Here is a 19,844-nt window from a genome sequence, read left to right as displayed (position 1 = left end):
AAAAACAGCTGACAAAACATCTGTTCACCATCACCACTGCTTCTCAGACTAACAGCAAATCTTTGTAACAGTTCACAAATCTGTCTACTAACAGACTGAAAATGCTCTCACTGTACACTAATGATGCAATTCTGTTCATCTGAACATTACACTAGAGCACTGCTAAATTATGAGCTTATCAAGATATTTCAGAATATTCACTCAAACAAGGTGAAAATGAATGAAGAAACCAGATTCCAGTTTAACGTGGAATAATTTAAATATTCAGGGACAAAAGTATGATTAAGAACCTACAACTCAATAATGGATGGATGTATCTTCCTTTTAAAATGCTTGGTGAAGTCAAATTTGTTTTATCAATTTATGAACAATTAATGATAAAAAAAACAGGTACTTTGGGAAATAAAGCTTCTAGAATCATTTAAAGAAAATTAAACAAATAATTTCAAACCTTGCAAAAAGCAGTTTAGATAAAGTGAAGTCAGGAAAGCTTTGGACATCTTGTCTGCTTCTTCGGGATATTAACCCTGAGCAAATCAGAATATGTTTGTTTTTGTATTTTTTTTTAATCATTTCCCCGTCAAGTTGATTTTTTTTTTGTCCTTCCACAATGTCATGAGTTGAAAATGAGGATCACAGTCTTTCTCCTTGTTTCTTTTGTCATTAAAAAAATAATTATTTCTATTCTTTCAGATTATTCAGAACAAGAAACCTTCAGATCCTCAAATGATTCCTGGGTAAATATGCAGGCCTTGCATTGCTTGATCAGAAAGACCCTCTCAGTCTCCATTTAGGTGGGAGTCATTAGTGAAGACCTTCAGGAGTCTCCCCAGATGATCAGTCTCAGTGCTCAGTGGTAACTTTATTGTCCCCAATGGGAAATTGATTTGCAGTATGTCAACACATCAAACAACACAAACACACACACACACACACACACACACAACCCCCCCCCCCCCCCCCCCCCCCCCAAAAAAAAACAAAAAACCTTTGAGTCTGGACTTTGAATCACTCAAAATCGGTCAGAGACAGTTCAGAGTCATCTTGGCTGTTTAGGCCAAGTCTTTGTGCCCCCTGGGGTTTGACTTGTGGCATTTATTTATTCAAAATCCAAACTAAAAAAAAAAAAAGGTTCGTGCAGCATTAAGAGTGGATTACCACTGCTGTCTCCAGCACCATCAGGGTACCAACTTAAAAAAAATAAAAATAAAAATCAGAGCTAATCAATAACTCTCAGTCAAACCATCCAGATTATAAACATCAGTCAATCTACATCAACTCCTGATGCTGCAGGAAACGGATCAGACCCCCAGGGAGTGGCAACTTCTTCAACCAACGGCGACCAACCAGGTGAAGAATCTGCAGCCTGCAGAGCTGCAGCAGTGGGCGCGGTGGAGCTGAAACAAACAGACTGGTTAGCCTGGAAACACACTAGAATAACTATTAACACTGAAATCAGTAAAATTGCAGAAGAATCAATTATCACTTTTTGATTTACCCGCTTTCTCCTTTATGCAGGTCCATTCAGAGTAACTGTCCAGGTGTTCCATCAGTCTGGAGCAAAGAGTCACATGGCCGACGTAATCCAACAAGACATCAATAATTGGCCCCGCCCATCGACAGATACTGGGGACGGATATCATCTCACAGAACTGTCAGTCCGTGAGTGTATCAAACAATTAGTTACACCTTAACTTTATCGTGAGGTCACCTGAAGGCCGTACTGTGATTAGGCAGTAAGGTTTTGCCAGGTACTTTCAGGTATTACCCAAGCATACAGCCCAACTGCATGCACTCAGAGCTAGATTCAGATAACCTGGCTTATGTACAATGTTAATGATCACTGTTAGATAATAAAAAGTTATCCTGGATATGTCTTTAAATGTCCCCTTTTCACACACATTAACAAAGTTTTTAAATACCCCGTTTCAAACAAGGCCACCTGAGTAGCTATGGTAATGGTTTTGTTGTTTTGATTTTTACCTGGATTTGTTTCATTTTACCAGATAAACATAAAATTAAAAGGAAAAATAGAGGTCACCTGAATGGCTCTTCTTGGGACAGCTTGGTCGATATCATGGAGTTCATCCCTCTCTGTTCGACTGGTTTTGATTGGTGGGTGAGGACGACTGCCATACACACAATTGAAGCAGGAAAGGGCATTGCCTCCATGGTCTAGCAGGTACTTGAACATAGGCAGGTACTTCATTGAGAACATGTACACGGCAGGGAAAGTAGTGGGGTGGGTGGGGATGGTAGCATTGATCTCAGCGCCGTGTTCTACAAGCAGTGTGATGGTCTGGATGCAGCCCTGCCTTGCTGCTACCATCACAGGCTTGAACACATCCAAGTTTGGGTTAGCGCCAGCAGTCAGGAGCATTTGCACAGCATCGATGTTGTCGTTGATAACAGCAAAGTAGAGTGCCGTACTACGGCGGTCCTCGTACAACCTAGACCACTCCTCTGATAGTTGGGTGTTGACATCGAACCCTGCCCCGATTAGAGTCTCCAGGACATCATCACGGTTACGCTCTGCTGCCATGTGCAGAGGGCTAATGCCAGTCCGCCGGACTCTGGCCTTACTGGTGGCTGGGATCAACATGGAGACTATGCTGGGAACAGGAAACACCTAGCAATTAGCCTAAACTGATACACCTTAGTCACGCTTACGGACAGAAACACTTGGTCACTTACGATCAGAAACAGCTGGGGCATTTACAGTCAGAACAACAATGGCAACTCACAGCCAGAAACATTTTATCCACTTACAACCGGAAACACCTCGGCCCTGTACAAGCAGTAAAACCTAGTGCCCTTACAATCAGAAACACTTCGCCACTTATGGCCAGAAACATTTTGGCTACTTAGCACCAGAAAAACCTGGGTCCCCTATGACCAGAAACACCATGGCCAGAAAGAATGCCACTTGTGCCCAGGAACATCTGGGCCACTTGTGGCCGAAACCCCATCGCTACTTTGGTCTAGAAACACTGGGAACACTTAAAGTTAATGCTGTTGCTCCCTAAAATTGCTCCAGATACCTAATACCTGGATGAGTCAAGGTAGCCACACTTAACACAATGCCACTATTAAATACCAAATTAACTCCAGTGAGTCTGCACAACTCGGTAAACATTTCATAGTGTACCTACGTGTCACTTCCTCTCTGGGCGGCAACATGAAGAGGTAGCAGTCCCCTCTTTCCTGGTTTGTTGGCGTCAGCATTCTGGGAAATGAGAAGCTCAACGACTTGTTCATGTCCATTTTTAGTGGCTTCATACAGAGCTGTCGCGCCATCAGCTGCCTGGCTGTTGATGTCAGCACCTGCAAAATGGGAGATGGGGTGGGGTCAAAGGTGGAGTTAATTCAGTGGCAACAGAGGTGTTCAGTGTGCAACAAGTTCATTAACCACGTTATTTACCATGTTTGAGCAGAAAACGCAGCGTGGCGAGCTGCCCACTCTGAGCAGCGGTGAAGAGTGGTGTGATGCCATACATGTTGCTGATGCTGTGTTTGGCACCGGCCTTCAGGAGCATCTCACAGATGTCCAGGTTGTTTCGGCTAACAGCTTCCTGTAGTGCTGTCCACCCTTGAATGCAGCGAGTGTTCACCACTACTCCGTGGTTCAGCAACACTGCCACAATTGCTGGGTTGCTCCTCTCACAGGCTACAGATTGGAAAACACATAAAAGGGACATCTTGATACATTCTCAATTATCCAGGTAAGTAAATCTCCAAAAGTAAATCTCCAAAAGTTGATTCTGTTGATCTGAACATAGTGTTTTCGGTCTTCCACTGAAAACGCTACGTCCAGATGAACAGAATCAACTTTTGGAGACATAAAAGGGACATTTCACCCAAACAAGAATCAGATGCAGTTGATTCAAGCTGGGACTCATGCTGGTATGACTGCTCGGTCTATGTTTATAAATTGGCAATCTCCAAAATATAGTCCACGTAGATTAAAATTTCATGCAGAGCTGGTCAAATTGGTTGTTTTTAGTGGCTTGGTGAAGCTGTTCCTACTGGATGTCAAAGAGAGTCTAATCTCCTAATTAAAACTTATGAAGATGGGATAAAAATCCTACATTTAAAAAAGGTTAGGACCCTTTCATCCATTTGCATCATCATTTCTGTTTTTCTTTGGGGGGGTTTCTCTTCTCCATGTGTGTCCTGTCTCTTTTACCTTTGTACAGTGGTGTCTCTTTGTCATAGTTTGGGATGTCAGGATCAGCTCCTCTTCCCAGGAGCACCTCAACGCATCCCAGATGCTCTCTACTGACGGCAACCAGCAGTGCTGTCTCGCCATGTTCTGTCCTCTTGTTGATCATCCCAGGCTGAGCTGCTCAAACCAAAGACGGTATTGCAGGTGTGCTCAGTTGTTCTCTGTAATTTTGAATAGGTGAACCTACCTGACAGCAGCATGCGCAGAGAGGTTTCCTTGCCGAACCACGCTGCCTGGTGAACTGCCAGCCAGCCCGGTTTACTCGGCAACATCAAGTTTGTTCCTGGGCACATTGCAAGTGCTTTCACTCTGCTTGCATCACCTTCACGGATTGCTTTGAACAAAGGTTCCTCCTCCCTGCAGTGACAAGACCAATCAGCCAACTGGAACACCTTGTTCAGAGGTGAGTCAAATGGATGTACATGTTAGGAGCAGAACTAAACTCACTCTTCAGGTTCGGGACAGATGTGGACCAGACTGCCATCATGTCTGCGATATGCCACCATCCTCTTCCCAGAACCCGTGACAAACAGACTGATTGTCCCATCAAATGTCTTCCTGACGAGACAGCAGCCAATTAGGACACAGTTCCAAAAAGAGAAAGCAATCAGAGCACAGTCACAAAGACAACAGCCAATCAAACTACAGACAAGGAAACTACAGTCAATGAGAACACGAAGACAGGATTTGCAGCCAATCAGGACACAGACACAGAACCTGCAGCTAATGAGAACAAGGACACAGGGTCTGCATCCAATCAGAACACATTCAATAACAATCAATCAATCACTCTACATGCAAACTCATCAATGATCCGAAGCTCTAAATATATTCAACTATCCACATACTTGGTCAGAAGAGACTAAGAATAAAAATGGAGGCTACTCACGGATCAGGAGGCTTTTGAGGTGGTGGGTTTGGTGAGCTGTAGTGTGCTGTGGTCTGTGCTTGAAATGAATTTTGAGCTCTGTAGCTGGGCTGGTTTGTGTTTATGGCTGGGTTCAGTTTGTCAGGACAATGAGAAGGCTGGACACAGCTGGGGGTACTGGCACTGATGGTGTTGTTGGCACTGATGGTGTTGGATTCGGTGGTGTTGCCATGTGTGTCAGTTAGGCTGCGCTCAATTGCAAGCTGCAGCAGCTCTTCTTCACTCAGATTACTATAGAGAGAATAATCGTCAGAAGTCAGACTGGAAGCAGATGATGTGGAGCGAGAGATCCTGGGTCCTGCCATGATGTCACTGTAACAAATGGGAAGTGACACCAATCAGATATTTATTGTTTCTAACTTAATCGTTTTATCACGAAAAGAAGCTGCAAAGTCTTTCTGAACATACTTTGTACAAACTCAGTGTTTGATGATTTAAAAAAAAATAAAAATAACTACAACAAGGTTTACCTGCAAGCTTAAAAGCATGGAAACTCAAGCGCCCCCATGTTCACTACCAACAAATACTGGACAAACAGCTGCTAAAGACATGCTGGTAACACTTGGAGGCAGAAAGTGTAATATAGTTCAAAGTTCAAGTTCACCAGTTTAACCAGTTTGTGAAGCATTAATCTCTCAGATTATTTTACTGTTAAAGTTTTGTGTTTTTTACAGATCTTATCATCATCTGAGAACAGCTCTGATTGAAGTTGGTGGCACACTCACAGCGATCATTTTCATCAGGAGAAGAGTGGAATTACCCACAAAAAGCACCTTTTAATGTGTGCACTCAGAGCCTAAAGCAGACAGCCCAGCTTAATGGAGAAAATTAATAACAACCATCTTGATGGCCAGATAAACAAAAAGAAGGAAACTGAGATAAACAATGAGCCAGAAAAACTGAATGTCAGATTTCAGTCTAACAGCTTCAGTCACTGAAGTTGTTTACCACTGTCAGAAATCCAGTGTTTCCCTTGAGTTTCAGCTTCGTCCTTTCCTCCGTCTGTTCTCCAGCTGTCTGTCTGTAATCTAGTCTGACCCCAGCGTGGGGGTGGGGGTGTTACTTAAGTTTTATTTTAGGAAGCTGCTATCAGAGCTTGTTGACCGGTCCACCTCTTCACTGCTCTAATGTTGCAGGTGGAGTCACATGAAGCTGTATCACACAAACAAATGCTGAAGAGCTGTTTCACAAACTGGATCACCCCCAAAATAATCCCAGACCTGCTCAGAGCTACAGATTAACTTCAGTTTTAACTCTTTTTTTTTTTTTCAGGATTTTGAAGTTGCTTCATTTACTAAGGTACATCACAATGTAGCAGACCTAACTTGCTCCAGGGCATCTTATTTTCCTAATTAGAGACTCAATGGCAGGAAAATTCCACTTACTGACCAATCAGACCTCAGGAAAAAAAAAATCACTATTCCTAGATGATCCCTTAGAGTGCAGATTGCAGCAGGGACTAGAGGTTTTTAGGAGCGTCTAAAGATTCTTAGTGAAACTTTATTTCTGTTTTTTTCCTAATGGCCAAAAATGTCATTTAAAAAAAGATTTAATAACTCTATAAGCCTGACCCAAAAAGAACTAAGTATAAATCTCCACCAGGACTGCAAGTGAAAGAATAAAAACTGTTAGAAACCAATCAGAAACATTACTTACCAGAACAAACAGCTGCCATTATCCTCACGATGGAGTGTCATAGTAATAGGTCTGCACAAGGCAAGAAAAACATAACCTTCACCTGTCAAGGATTGTTAAAGAATAATTCTCTATATGCAAGTGTATATTTAACACAAGTATGTACGTTTTTCTGTGCCTCAGTGCTTTCTATGTAATATTTATGCTCTGTTGAACACATCAGATTGCAACCTCTGGGGTTAGTATCATGTCCATACTCTGACCTGCAGACTGGAGCAGCCAGGGATCAAGCCACCAACCCTCTAATTAATACATGGCCTTTTCTATCTCTTGTGCTACAGCCACTACTAGACCATATTTAATGCAAATGTTTACGTTTTAAAAAAATTTGTGTTTATATCAGTGAAATTTTAGAGCTGCCATGACTGAAATCCAAAAACTTTCCAGAATGAATCCCAGATCTGTCTCAAGTTACACCAGAGTTTTAACTTCAGCTCAGTCATAACTTTGTTTATTCAAAAGTCTCCACACAAATCCATGGATTGTTATCACGGCACGCATGTGCGATTGTGTTATTTTTAGACTGAGCTACTGAGAGTAGTAATACGATGGCACCTGTCCAAGATGGCGGCCAACCAAACCGGTTTGACAACCGGTTTGACCGGTTTCGTGCGTGTGCGCATGCGCGTTCAGTAATACGATGGCACCTGTCCAAGATGGCGGCCAACCAAACCGGTTTTACAACCGGTTTGACCGGTTTCGTGCGTGTGCGTGTGCGTGTGCGCATGCGCGTTCAGTAATACGATGGCACCTGTCCAATATGGCGGCCAACCAAACCGGTTTGACAACCGGTTTTACCGGTTTCGTGCGTGTGCGCATGCGCGTTCAGTAATACGATGGCACTAGTCCAAGATGGCGGCCAACCAAACCGATTTGACCAGTTTCGTGTGTGTGTGTGCGCATGCGTGTTCAGGTGTGGAAATACCACAGGGGATCAGAGGGGTTATATGAGTTTGTGTTTTTAACGGGGTTTTAATTTAATCAAACCATAGGGTTTTTAATTAAACTATTTTTATCACTTAGGTGTATCGCAACATTCAGTTATGCATGTGTTCTTAAAAGCAATTCTTTGTTTCTTGTTTCATTCTTGGCGGAGTGGAAGCTGTTTTGGTTCACAGTGCGCCTTAACAAAGAGGGTGTGCTCTAGTCAAAAGTGTTGGTAATAGTGTTTTAATCACACTAATTTTCTAAATCTGACAATGTCTCAGCTTGCAGTGAGGCATGCATTTTATTTTATAAATGGCGCAAATGGGAATTTCTTCTGAATGGGTGATGTCAGCATGTTCACAAGCGTTTCATTTAATCAAACCCCTAGTTTTAATTTAACTAGTTTTTACACATCTACTGGGGTTTCTTTCCAGGGTTGATGCGATCATTTTATTTAAAAGTCGGGATTTCGGAATGTTGAACTAAGAGTGAGACAAAGCCAGCTAGTTTTTTAACACAGTAAATGTCACAAATAGCATTCAGTCCTTTAGAAAATAAATGCTATAAGCAGCCAGTATCGCTCTTTTCAAACTAATCGTCTTTTAAATACACTCATTTTGTGATTCCGGTGTCAACACCTTGCACCGATGCAAGCATTTTATTTATTTAAAAACGGATCAAACGGGCCATTTCTTCTGTAAGGGGTTTCATGGTTTCAGAGTAGTTTTTAACACAACAGATAGTCGCAAATAACATTCAGCAAACGCTACAGTGATACTTCTAAAACGCTGCACACAATGTCGTCTTTTCCCCCAAAGCAACCAGTATCGCTCTTTTCAAACTAATCGTCTTTTAAATACACTCATTTTGTGATTCTGGTGTCAACACCTTGCACCGATGCAAGCATTTTATTTATTTAAAAACGGATCAAACGGGCCATTTCTTCTGTAAGGGGTTTCATGGTTTCAGAGTAGTTTTTAACACAACAGATAGTCACAAATAACATTCAGCCCTTTAGAAAATAAACGCTACAGTGATACTTCTAAAACCAGTCGCCCAGACCCGCTCCAACTTTTCAACAGCTGGCTAATTGTTTGAATTTGTTCAGGATTGTAAAAGCCCACCGCGGGTATCACTAGTTGAGAGTACCATGCGAACAAGGGCCCAGCCTATTGTTTAAAGTTGCCGGTATTGGCTCTTTTTGTAATTCCTCGACAAGGTAAATGGGGCAGGTGTACCAGTCGGGTGGCGACCCCGCCTATTGTCTGAAGTATCGGCTCCTTTGTAATTCCTTGAGAAGACAAAAGCCCTGAAGGGTCTCATTTAAATTGATTGGCGACATACCTTTTCTTTTTGGAAACACCCACCCTATATAAAAAAAACACGCTCAGAGCCCGAAACCCTGAGCCATTTACGCCTCAAGATTCGCTGCAGAGCACACCATTTTCTTTGCGATGATCAACACTAACATCGTTCTTTATAACATGGCCATCGTAAACGGTAAGTAAAACAAAACCTATTATTGGATTTTTAAAAAGTGTTATGTTAACATATTATAGGATATTCAAACTATTTTTTTTCCCTAAAACAAAAGCTTAATTTTTAGGAGTTCGGGAGAACGGCCCAGGGCCCTTTTCTTTAGAAACGGGCGCTTTTACAGCTGGAACTAGTCCTCTAACAGGCACAAGGTGTGTACAGCATTACTGGATTTTAAAACGTATGTATGTTTTAAACTAGCGATTGTTTTAAATTATGTAATAACGTTTTTGTTTGTTCCAGGGTTAACAAACTGAGCAGGAAAACATTCAGACACCGCGACCACAGAGCCCAACCTTACATCAGGTGTGTATACAACGGGATGTATAGTTGTGTATTATTTTTTCAAAAGAAAAAAAAATTTAAAAGAGGTTTAAACAATTACAAATGTTCTAAACTGACCGTTTTACACCTACAGAGCCACGCCAGAGAACCGGGTGTGTGGAGAAGCAGGACCATCCCGAATAACGCACACTACAAGGTAAGCATAGGCATATATAAATTAGATAAAAAGAGATAGAGAGGGAGACACGCTTATTCAGTTTGAAATGGGTACATGTATAAAATGTTTTAACACATGTCTATCTATCTTCACAGACTGCAGAACAGCACCCCTCCTCATAATGATCAGGACACCGTACGATTCCAGACGTTTTTGGAATGTTTAAGCAGTATCGACCTCCCAGAACAACAAAAACCTGGAGCTTTGTGCAACAGTGGAGAGTCAGAACAGATCTTCATCAGCGAACCTGCAACACCCCCGAGTGAGTGGCTACCTCGCGATTTCTCTGATGTTTTTGAGTACAGTATATCAGATTTTGATCTAGTTCATATACCCACCACCCCAGAATGTGACAGAAATAGCATTGATTCACGCATAGATTTCGAAGAAGGCGGCATAACAGACTCTCAAATATCACCGGCGTATGATGCTTACATGAAGCTTCCAGACGCTCAGCCTGCTGAACAGAGTCATATAGCTTCAATAGCTGATAAATTATGTTTGATTGAAGCTAGACTCAATCAATACCACCAAGAAGCACAGGTACAAAGGCAACAGTTTACCAAATTCATAAACAAAGTGTGTAGTACATTAGACAACATCTGCTATGTTCTATTTAAACCCAGATTCCTTTTATAGTTTGCAGTGAAATTTCTTAAACCATTGTTTAATGGGACAGAAGTACAAGTCACTCTTTACTAACACACTGTAGATAAGTTTATTGCTGAACGACACAGCTAGCAGTCCCACACACTCTTTAGATTTTTGAAGTTTTGTGTGTGATGGTTTTGCCTCTCACACCTTACCCCTTTCTCCCAGTATCACAACAGTATGACTCCCAAAGTACGACAAACAAGGACTCTAAACTCAGAACAGAAAGATACAGTTGAAAGATTAGTGATATCTTTTATGATGCGTAATAAACTACACCCTCTTCTTCTCTGTATTTATGTTGTTTGTGTGCGTGCGTGCGTGCGTGTGTGTGTGTGTGAATGCCTTAGAAGTCAAAGTATACATTAGCCATACTTACAAAAACATTTTTAATTTCATTTAGAACTGAGATTCTAAGTTGTAAGCAGAAATCGTATGCTCAACCAGGAGTATGTTTCCCCACTTTCACAATGCTGAGGCATCAAATCCATGATCCAACAGATGGTTTGTCACACGTGGGCGAGAAGGGCAAGCCAACCCTTACTTACACAACCTCACACACTATAGATTTTTAAAGCTCTTGTGTACAACGGTTTAGCTAAAGATATAACTTCTACTTTTGATAAAGATCACTCCCTCTGCATATTTCTTAAGAAATGAAGTGTCTTTACTGGGATATTTATTGTCAAACTATGCGATTTTCCAAATGTGTGTGGAGTAAAATGTTGTGACCAAGAATCATTCAGGATTAACAACACAAACTGTTTTGATAACAGAAACAGTCTGTCTTATAGTTCCCATACTTTACCACTAGTTTTACAAACACATTCTTCTTCATATCGGTTTAATTGGTTTTTTATGAAACTGATTTTTAATAGTACAACCAAGGTCTAACTTTTCCTAGCTCCCCAGTATAAATGCAAGAATTTTGCAGACTTTATTGAAACTGTCACAATTTAACACTCAATGCCATAAACAGAGTTGATCCATGTTTCTATGGACAGTGTTTCATACATCAACAGCTCTGAAAATCACTTTTAAAGTAATGTAGAACATGATCTCTCTCACTCTCAGCGTCTCTAAAAAACCCAGCAAACTGACAATCACCTCTAAACAAGGGGTCAGTTTATAGGCTTTTTGTTTGTTTGTTTGTTTTGTTTTTTATCAGCCGCAACACCATGTAATGCATGGATGTTAGACTCTTTCACCAGACCATGTTGCTAGCCCAACCACCAGGCTCAGGGTCTCTGAACTCTAACCCTGGCTCTGGCTGCCAAATGTGCCTCTGACCCTCTTGTGCCTGTTCACCACCAGACTAAGTTTGTACTCTCACCTACTAATATTATTTTATTACAGGGCAATATTCAGCTAGGTTACTACTTTGACTTTCTTACTTTGAGCACATTTCCGAGCCCATAAATTATCAAACTTTTACTTGAGTATTTCTGACACCAGCTATACTTTTACTTAAGTAAAAAAAAAAAAATGCCTGCACTATCGGTGTAAAGCTGTCTTTAATTCTTTAACAGTTCATGCAACAATTATAAATTAAACCTGCACCACAGCTAACTCTTTTTAATAACCAATAACAGGTGTATTTCTTAGATCTACAGAAACAGCCAAAACACTCTGCTTGTATAATGCCATATTCTCTCCCAGCGTACCCTTGTCTCACAACAGGGTGATTCCCAAAGTACGACTCAATAAACAGAGACTCTAAAACCAGAACAGAAAGATAAAATTGGAGGATCAAAGATTAAGGTTTGTGTTTTTATAGCACAAAGTAAACTGTCCCCTTGTCTTCTAGGCCTTTGCGTGCGTACCTTAGAAGTCAGATTATACGTTAGTCATACTTCCAAAAACATTTTGAATTCCATTTATAACTGAGATGTCAAGCTGATATCAGACATCTTGTGCTCACCAGGAGCATGTATCCCCAACTTCAAAACCTTAAGGTGTCAAATTCACAAACCCAACATGGGCTCATTCAACACAGGGGCCAGAAGTGCACGTCACCCTTTACTGACAAACTGTAAATAAGTTCAATACAGGGCAACGCGGCTAACAGCCTTGGAAACGCTTTACATGAAATAAAACTTTTTAGAAAACCCTTTACAAGAATAAATGTGATGATCTGTTTTACCTGAATCAAATGTATTAGTTTGTTTACTTGAAATAAAATTTATTTTGGAAACCCTGTACATGAAGTAAAAAGTATCATGTTGCAAGTTCTGGCTTTAATATTTCCAGCTGATAAGGAGACGTTTTGCATTTCAAACGCTACATATCCTACCCGCCCTTTAAGATCATCCCACTTCAGGATCACGCCCCACCTTCTGTTATTTTAAAACAAGACCGCCGTCTCATTCCTCCAAAAACCTTTTTTTTTTAAATCTCAAAACAGCGAGAAGGATGGACTCTGCACCCCTGCGTCACACTGAGGAGGAGGACAGTTCCTCGGACGAGGGCTCATTAGTACCTGACACGCCCGGTTACTATAGCCCCTTGGAGAAGCAGCAGCAGCAAGCCGTCGAGCTTGACGGTCGGGCATCTTCTTTATTTATCGATACCGTGAAAACAGCTGTGTATCACCTAGTCAACCTAGTAATCAACAAGTACCTCACTGACAAATGCAACGGCTGCAAGTTTGATCACCCCAGCCAGAGACAGCATGAGTGTCTGCAAGTGTTGGTGGATGACTTTTACGCTGAAAATTATTACAGCATCAGAAAAAGACTCCTCACCCCTCGCTTCATTCCTTCCATTCAACATCTGCTGATTGCCCGCAACATCAAAATGGACGACGTCAAAGTCCGCATGGTGGCGGAAACTCTCTTGCACGAACTGAAATCGGTAAGGAAAGTCTTTGACGCCATCGCCGAGGCATACCACAATCTGGTGGGGTTGGACGTGGTGAAAATCGGGCAGCTACGGTTGGTCACAGAGTGTTACAAAGGAGGCTGCTAATGTTTTCTCTGAAAGACTGATTCTTTCCAAAAAAACAAAAAACGTATTGTACCGTATCTTTCAAACAGCTACCCTGCTTATTTTTTCAAACATGCATCCAGATTTTTTCTTTCTTAAAACATGTAACCTGCATTTACCACATTTTTAAAAGCATGTATAATTTTTCAAACATGTATCCTACATTTAGCGCATTTTTAAAACATGTATCCTGATATGGCCACCCTTCCAAGGCCCTGACAAATTACCCGAATCACTATGGGATAAGGATGGCAGCCACTATATGACCAGCTTCTTAAGATAAGAAACATAAACTTTGTTAACGGTATACCCGAATCTCTTGCTGATGACACCCTTCTGCCTACAGAAAAGAACAATTTGTTAATTATAGACGATGTAATGAACGACGCAGCTAACAATTTAGAAGTACAAAATGTGTTTACAAAGTATGTGCATCATAGGAATTTGAGTTGTATATATCTAGTTCAGAATTTGTTTATTCAAGGAAAATCCAGTAGAACCATTTCCTTGAACACTAATTACCTAATATTGTTTAAAAATCCGAGAGATAAATATCAGGTTATGCTTTTAGGTAGGCAAATGTTTCCGGGTAATACTAAATATTTTATAGAAGCGTTTAATGATGCCACATCCACAACATACGGGTATCTTTTAATAGTCTATAAAGCTAAGACCCCGGACTATTTAAGACTCAGAACAAATTTACTATCAGACCGTCTGGTTGTTTACATTCCAAAACAAAAATCAGCAAAGAGGTGAAAGGATGTCATCACGCATGCGGAGGAATCTGTCTCTGTTGGAGATGATATACAGGGCTCCTCCTACTCTACGCAGAGTTATTATTAGTAATTCAAATTTAGATTTTATCAATGCATTGTGTGAGATAGCCTTTAATGTATTGCATGGTAACATTCCACTGACCAATCAGCAGTACAAACAGCTAAAAAAGAAAAAAACAATAATCAGACTGATTGCAGACAAAAAAATAAAAACTTTGAAAAAGAGAAAGACAATCAACCAATCTGGAGGGTTTTTACTGCCGTTATTAGGGGCTGCAATCCCTTTCATAACCAGTCTGATAGCAAACAGGTGAAAATGGAACATGTGCAAAAGATGTTTTTGGTACCCCAACATCAGTTGGACTTAATAAAGCAACAGCAGCAGCAGCAGCAGCAAACAGGCAGCATCAGACAACAGTCTCAGCACGAGTTGGATAAGGAGATGTTACAAGTGTTACAAGATTCTGACATAGATGCGTATGAGAAGGCTAAAAAATACAGCGATATTCTCCAAAGATACCTTACCCTTGTGAGACAAGGTGCCCGTGAAAAGAATGTACTGTCTTTATCATTACCTGAACAATTTAACAGGGATGTGCAACCCCAGTCACCGGACACATCGCCTGTTCATGGTGATGCCGGGGTGAGGGATCTTGTTGCGGAGAATGTTTTAACACACATACCTAAAAGGAGTAGGAGGAATGCAGAACTTATTCTATCAGCGGTGAACCGTTCGCCACACTTGATCTCTTACAATGACAAAGGCGAAATTGTTGTTGATAAACACACCATCCCTGGTTCACACATTTATGATCTAATTAAAGCCGTCACAACCACACACACACCTTCTGAGGGTTTGAGACCTATCGGCTGGACAGAGTTTTTAAAAGCTTTCTCAGATTTAAACATACCGTTATCAGCCATATCTAACACAGGCATACGTAAGACCGTCGCCTTGTATAAAACCGATCACACACTGTCTGAAGACCGTGGTTTTTTAAAACACACACCAAAAAAGAACACCCCCGGTGGACCGCTGCGACATAGTACACTAAAAAAAATAAAGAATAAAAAAAACAAATTAAAGGGGGGTCCTGTAGAGTGGTTGGATTTTTGAATTCAGGTTTTTTTTTCTTATTGCAGAAATTGTTTTTCTGCTAAAAATATTTGCTGTTTGGTGTTTTTCTACTGTTATGTTTTTTTTTTTTCACTTATTGCTGCTAAATTGTTTTGTTTTATTTTCTTTTATTACTGTTAAATATTTTATGTCTTTTATTACTGGTTAATGTTTGATTTCTTTTATGTTTAAACAAAGTATGTTATGAATCTATATATCTATATATACGAGATTTGATAATAAATACCATTGACTCGATTAAATCATGCTCTCATGTTGTTTTTATTATTATTCTCATTAGTACATATCAGTATCCATATTGCACACACACATAATCACTGCATACAGCAACAGGTTGTATGTTGTTGACAAATCGACACACCATAGCATCATTACAAATTAAATCAGACCCATACATGTTAAGCAGGCGGGCATAAGATACACCATTTTGCATATGATATAAAAAAAACACACAATGTTGACCACATGTGATGGAGAAGTCGTTCTGCACTTGTTTTCCTGAACATAAAACAGTGGAACAGTTTTTTAGAAGAAACATCTTTATTGCTGGGGGAAAACTGTCTAACGAGTGTCCAAAACTATCAAAAAAATAACCGCGTCTGTCTCTCGAAATATAAACAGCAAGCCAATGTTCCCCTGGCATCGTAGAAGGGTGGGTGTTTACAATACCCATAGCGGGGAGTCTTTGAAGCCGTTCTGTGGTTAGCTGATCATAGGCTAACACGCCTAGGAAATGTGTGTTTTTATTGATAATGCCGCCGACCACGGCTGATAGTTCTATAGTGTTCATGACCGTTTTTGTCTCAATAGTGGTCCAAGAGCACCTGTCTCATGTTAGATATTTCAATGACTGAATCAAATACAGAATAACACAAGAGGTTCACTGTACGGGGTAGTGGATTTCTGAAACGGGTTTCCAATCTCACGTTCCCAGTTTTAATTAACGACACATTCCCTGAATGTCCTTCGTCAGCTTCCAGATTGAAACAGAATAAAGTGTAGCCGTTACCAAAGTCGTCACGTGTTATGGCCAAGGATCTGTCCTTTAAATGTCTTCCTGTGGTTTGTATCAGCTGGTAAAATTCTCTGATATAGTGTTTTCTCTGGAAATTTGGTTGGAATGGTTTAGCAGGATAAGCCTGACAATGCCATGGTGCAATGCCTTGCTGTGTGCAAGTCTGACGCTTGGTGATACACTAACTTTCTTGACAAAGAGACTGGCTGAGACAATTTTAACTCTGTATGCATTGGCATCCGCTGTCATGAGAGCAAATTCGTCTTTAGAGCGCACAAATTTCAGCGACAGGTCGATTCCATTAAGTAACAGTTTTTCTTGAAAAAACAGGTCTGCATGTACTGGTGCAATCAATTCAACAATACTGCTATTTGCTGTGTAGCCACCTCTGGTCACCAGACCCTGGTTCTCTCCTTCTATAGATGTGTCATTCATGTGTGATGATGTATCCTTACAGAATAACCCGGTGCTGAACTGTGTGTCTAAAGTGTCCTTATTATAATTGATAAGACATTCTATCACACCTCTGTATGGATATGTATTGGATGATTGACTAATGAGCCGGTCTCCCAAATTAATATCGACTTGACTAAATATGCTGCATCCAGGATAATTAATAAATCCTACATTAGCATCCCTAGCCAGGTTTGAGCCATCAGCGTTTGTGATTCTCACCCGTGTGTAGATATATGAGTCATTTAGATCCAGGTAATCTTCACCCGACGATGAGATGTAAAACTCGATCGGCCCTCCATCAGTGATTGCAGATACAGGTGGGATTTCAATAAATGTACTTTTCTCAATGCTAGTCTGTGTGTATGGGACAGTAAAAAGATCGAGCTCTGTTTTTACACATTCTCCCGAATGACTGTGTAACAGTGCCATTTAGAATATGTCAAACGCTGCAGTTTTTGAACGACTGGTTCTGGGTCTTTTCACTCTGCGTGACGGTGTCCGTTTGGTGGCTCTCCTGCTAGGTTTTGTGGTTTTACGCTTTTTAGACAACGGCTGCCCTGGGGGTGGGGTCTTAGATGGTTTGGGCGTATACACATACAAGCCGTTACCGTCCTGCTTAGTGGTTGAGGGTCTGGTTATGTTGGTTATGACATCAGACACTATGCCCGATGCGGCTGTTTTTAGGTGTGGTTTGACTATGCTGACTCCTTTTTTAAACAGCGGTACTGCAAATCTAAACAAGCTACGGAACAACCCACCCAGACCTGTCCCATATTGTGTACTGGTCCCAACATACCCTCCGAGCTCTCCACCAGCCTGTGATAAGTAGTATTTTACATATTTTGAGTCATCAGTGTTGTAGACGGCCATCCTTTTTTTTTTTTTCAAAAATGCTGGGTTATCGGTCGGAAGTGTAACTTGACAAACACTTTGCCATATAAAAAGGGTATGTGTTGATTTCGATCGTCTTTCAAATCAATTTCTATGTCGTCGATTAATGTCTTTGACACAGGTGTGTAGTGTGGGCTGTCAAATTGTAGAATAGGCAAGCGGCGGTCATCGTCTGTAATATTTATAGCTCTTAATAACCTCGCGTGGGCGTCACCCACAAGCTGGTAATCAACGATATCTGCATAAATAAAGATGTTATATTTTCCCCCGTATATGTCTGCGGGGTGTGGGGCATATGTGTTTTTATAATGAAGTACAAACGGGTCTCCTGTTTTGAATCCTAGGATTTCCGCCAGTCTCCCTTTAAATGTGAGAATAGTCCCCCTAGGCCCCATAACACAGGCATGGTTACTAACTGCGTTGTACTGCATTTTAATGTCTCCAGTGGCTTGGTGCTGCTGACATTTAAAATTAAATTCTTTTATTATCTGTTCCACAGATGCATAATGGCCCACAGACAGTTCGATCGTGGTTACGGCTAAGGTTCCATCTTTGACTGGGTCCTGAATTTCCACTTCCGAATCTGATTGTGGAAAAGTCCGCCATATGCGTGGGTACTGTATCTCTATAACAGCGACCTCATACGGCTGATCCAAAACAATAGGTTTTGCTAGCTTTGTTCTAAAATTAGATATCTTATTACCCGGGTAAACATGTGCTGAAGCATTCGAGAAGAGGCTTACATAGAAGCCTGCATTGTTGTTCTTTTTATTCATGCTTTCTCAGTCTATGCTCAGTGTTGAATGAATGTATGTAGAGCTGCGTCATCTGAGTTAATTACGCCTCAACGATGTCTTTTTCTGGAATCCACGAATTAAAGCTGTTGGGCCATCCTAGCCATTTCACTAGCACCTGCTTTTTCCGACCCACTTTTTTTCTAGCCAATATGTTTTCAATTTTAAATGTTTTGTTTTCATCAACAACCACACGTTGTATCTCAGGCTCATAAAATGACCCTTTCAATACCTCTCCTGCTAGATCCACTAGTCTGTACACTGGGGGCTGTCTCCCTATACGTTCCTTGACTGTGAAAATCTCATCGGTGTAGGTCTGCTCGTATCCTTTTCGAAACTTTCCTCTCAGTTTTGATATTCGTACAGTGTCACCGATATTAAATTTAAAGCGCAGTTCCCTCTGAGGTCTCGTTTTGTACAGCGCGTTAAAGACCGACTTCTCATTATGCTTATTCACCTCTGCCGGAGCCATTTGGATAGATCTGTGATAAGCATTGTTATATGCTTGTGTGAGATCTGGTATGACATCTACATATCTCCGGGAGTTGGCTGATGTTAAGTATTTCCACATTCTACCCTTGAAGCTACGATTGAATCTCTCGACAATACTGCATTTAACCTCGCTAGCTGTTGAGAAATGCTTGATATTATATCGCTTCATTAGCTGTTTAAAGGTTGCATTATAAAACTCTTTGCCTTCATCTATTTGTAGTTTCACAGGGATCCTACCCTCACTAAGTATATCCTCAAAAGCAGCTGATACAACAGTCCCTGTGTCATGGTCCCTGTGCCTCCCCGGCCAGCCCAGTGTGGCCACAAGTGTTTGTTGTTTTTCTCTCACTCTGTCTCTCCTACCTGTCTGCCTGGGCGGAGCTCTGATTGGGCTCCTGCCCTTGGCCCACGCACCTGCAGCTGATCTCGAGCGGATTGCAGTTCTCTGGCTCTTAAGGCTGGGGCTCTGAGCTGTTCGTCGCTGGAATATTGAGTAACTCTCGTTAGTATTGCCTGGCTTCCTTGCGATTCTACTGTTCCCGTGTTTGCCTTCGACTTACCCTCGTCTGTGTAAACAGGTTTACCTGGATCAGCCCTTTTGTGACCCCTGGACCCCGTGAGTAGGAGAGTGAGCTGAGCTGCTTGTGTGGAGACTGTTTGGACGAGGAGCAGAGCGAGTGCGAAGAAGTGTGTCTCCCCAGCCAAGTGATCCCCGGGACCCTGGTGTTTCCCCCCCCTTCACGTGTATATAGTGCACCAGTGTGATTAATAAAGTGTTGTTGAACTGTGCTACCTCAGTCTGCGCCTGAGTCCTTTCCACTCCCGTGACA

The 19,844-nt window shown here is 41.3% G+C and overlaps 2 protein-coding genes across 3 annotated transcripts; one reads left to right on the top strand and one right to left on the bottom strand.

The window, feature by feature from the left end:
* Positions 1–974: 974 nt before the first annotated feature.
* On the bottom strand, positions 975–6,185 carry asb2a.1 (ankyrin repeat and SOCS box containing 2a, tandem duplicate 1). Of its 2 annotated transcripts, XM_086265408.1 has the most exons (10): positions 6,102–6,185; positions 5,115–5,465; positions 4,673–4,783; positions 4,413–4,582; positions 4,187–4,342; positions 3,422–3,667; positions 3,153–3,324; positions 2,042–2,612; positions 1,499–1,652; positions 975–1,397 (listed from the first exon to the last, which is right to left on the bottom strand). In XM_086265408.1, exons 2-10 carry the CDS (start codon positions 5,456–5,458, stop codon positions 1,270–1,272), a joined length of 2,052 nt encoding a protein of 683 aa, XP_086121534.1. In that variant the 5' UTR covers positions 5,459–5,465; positions 6,102–6,185; the 3' UTR covers positions 975–1,269. The 2 variants fall into 2 exon arrangements, with proteins under 2 accessions (XP_086121534.1, XP_086121535.1); XM_086265409.1 differs by lacking the exon at positions 6,102–6,185 and having other exon boundaries at positions 4,673–4,779; positions 5,115–5,252.
* Positions 6,186–9,259: 3,074 nt separating this feature from the next.
* LOC147313321 (uncharacterized) lies at positions 9,260–18,217 on the top strand. The gene is made up of 6 exons (XM_086262933.1): positions 9,260–9,275; positions 9,382–9,463; positions 9,555–9,617; positions 9,730–9,792; positions 9,909–10,075; positions 12,869–18,217. The coding sequence occupies exons 1-6, from the start codon at positions 9,260–9,262 to the stop codon at positions 13,429–13,431; spliced, it is 954 nt and encodes a 317-aa protein (XP_086119059.1). The 3' UTR covers positions 13,432–18,217.
* Positions 18,218–19,844: the final 1,627 nt, after the last annotated feature.

Source organism: Aulonocara sp. 'chitande type north' Nkhata Bay, linkage group LG15 (genome assembly GCF_057382095.1).
Source record: "Aulonocara sp. 'chitande type north' Nkhata Bay isolate Kocher_YH1m ecotype deep benthic linkage group LG15, A_spYH_male_GT1.1, whole genome shotgun sequence".
Lineage (NCBI taxonomy): Eukaryota > Metazoa > Chordata > Actinopteri > Cichliformes > Cichlidae > Aulonocara > Aulonocara sp. 'chitande type north' Nkhata Bay.
This window is presented reverse-complemented; position numbering and strand designations above follow the sequence as displayed.

Coding starts and splice junctions, on each gene's coding strand:
- asb2a.1 (XM_086265408.1), bottom strand. CDS start 5,458: ATGGCAGGACCCAGGATCTCTCGCTCCACATCATCTGCTTCCAGTCTG. Junction 3,325..3,421: donor GCGTTTTCTGCTCAAACATG/GTAAATAACGTG, acceptor CCCATTTTGCAG/GTGCTGACATCAACAGCCAG. Junction 1,398..1,498: donor CTGCATAAAGGAGAAAGCGG/GTAAATCAAAAA, acceptor TGTTTGTTTCAG/CTCCACCGCGCCCACTGCTG.
- LOC147313321 (XM_086262933.1), top strand. Junction 9,464..9,554: donor AGTCCTCTAACAGGCACAAG/GTGTGTACAGCA, acceptor TGTTTGTTCCAG/GGTTAACAAACTGAGCAGGA. Junction 9,793..9,908: donor CGAATAACGCACACTACAAG/GTAAGCATAGGC, acceptor CTATCTTCACAG/ACTGCAGAACAGCACCCCTC.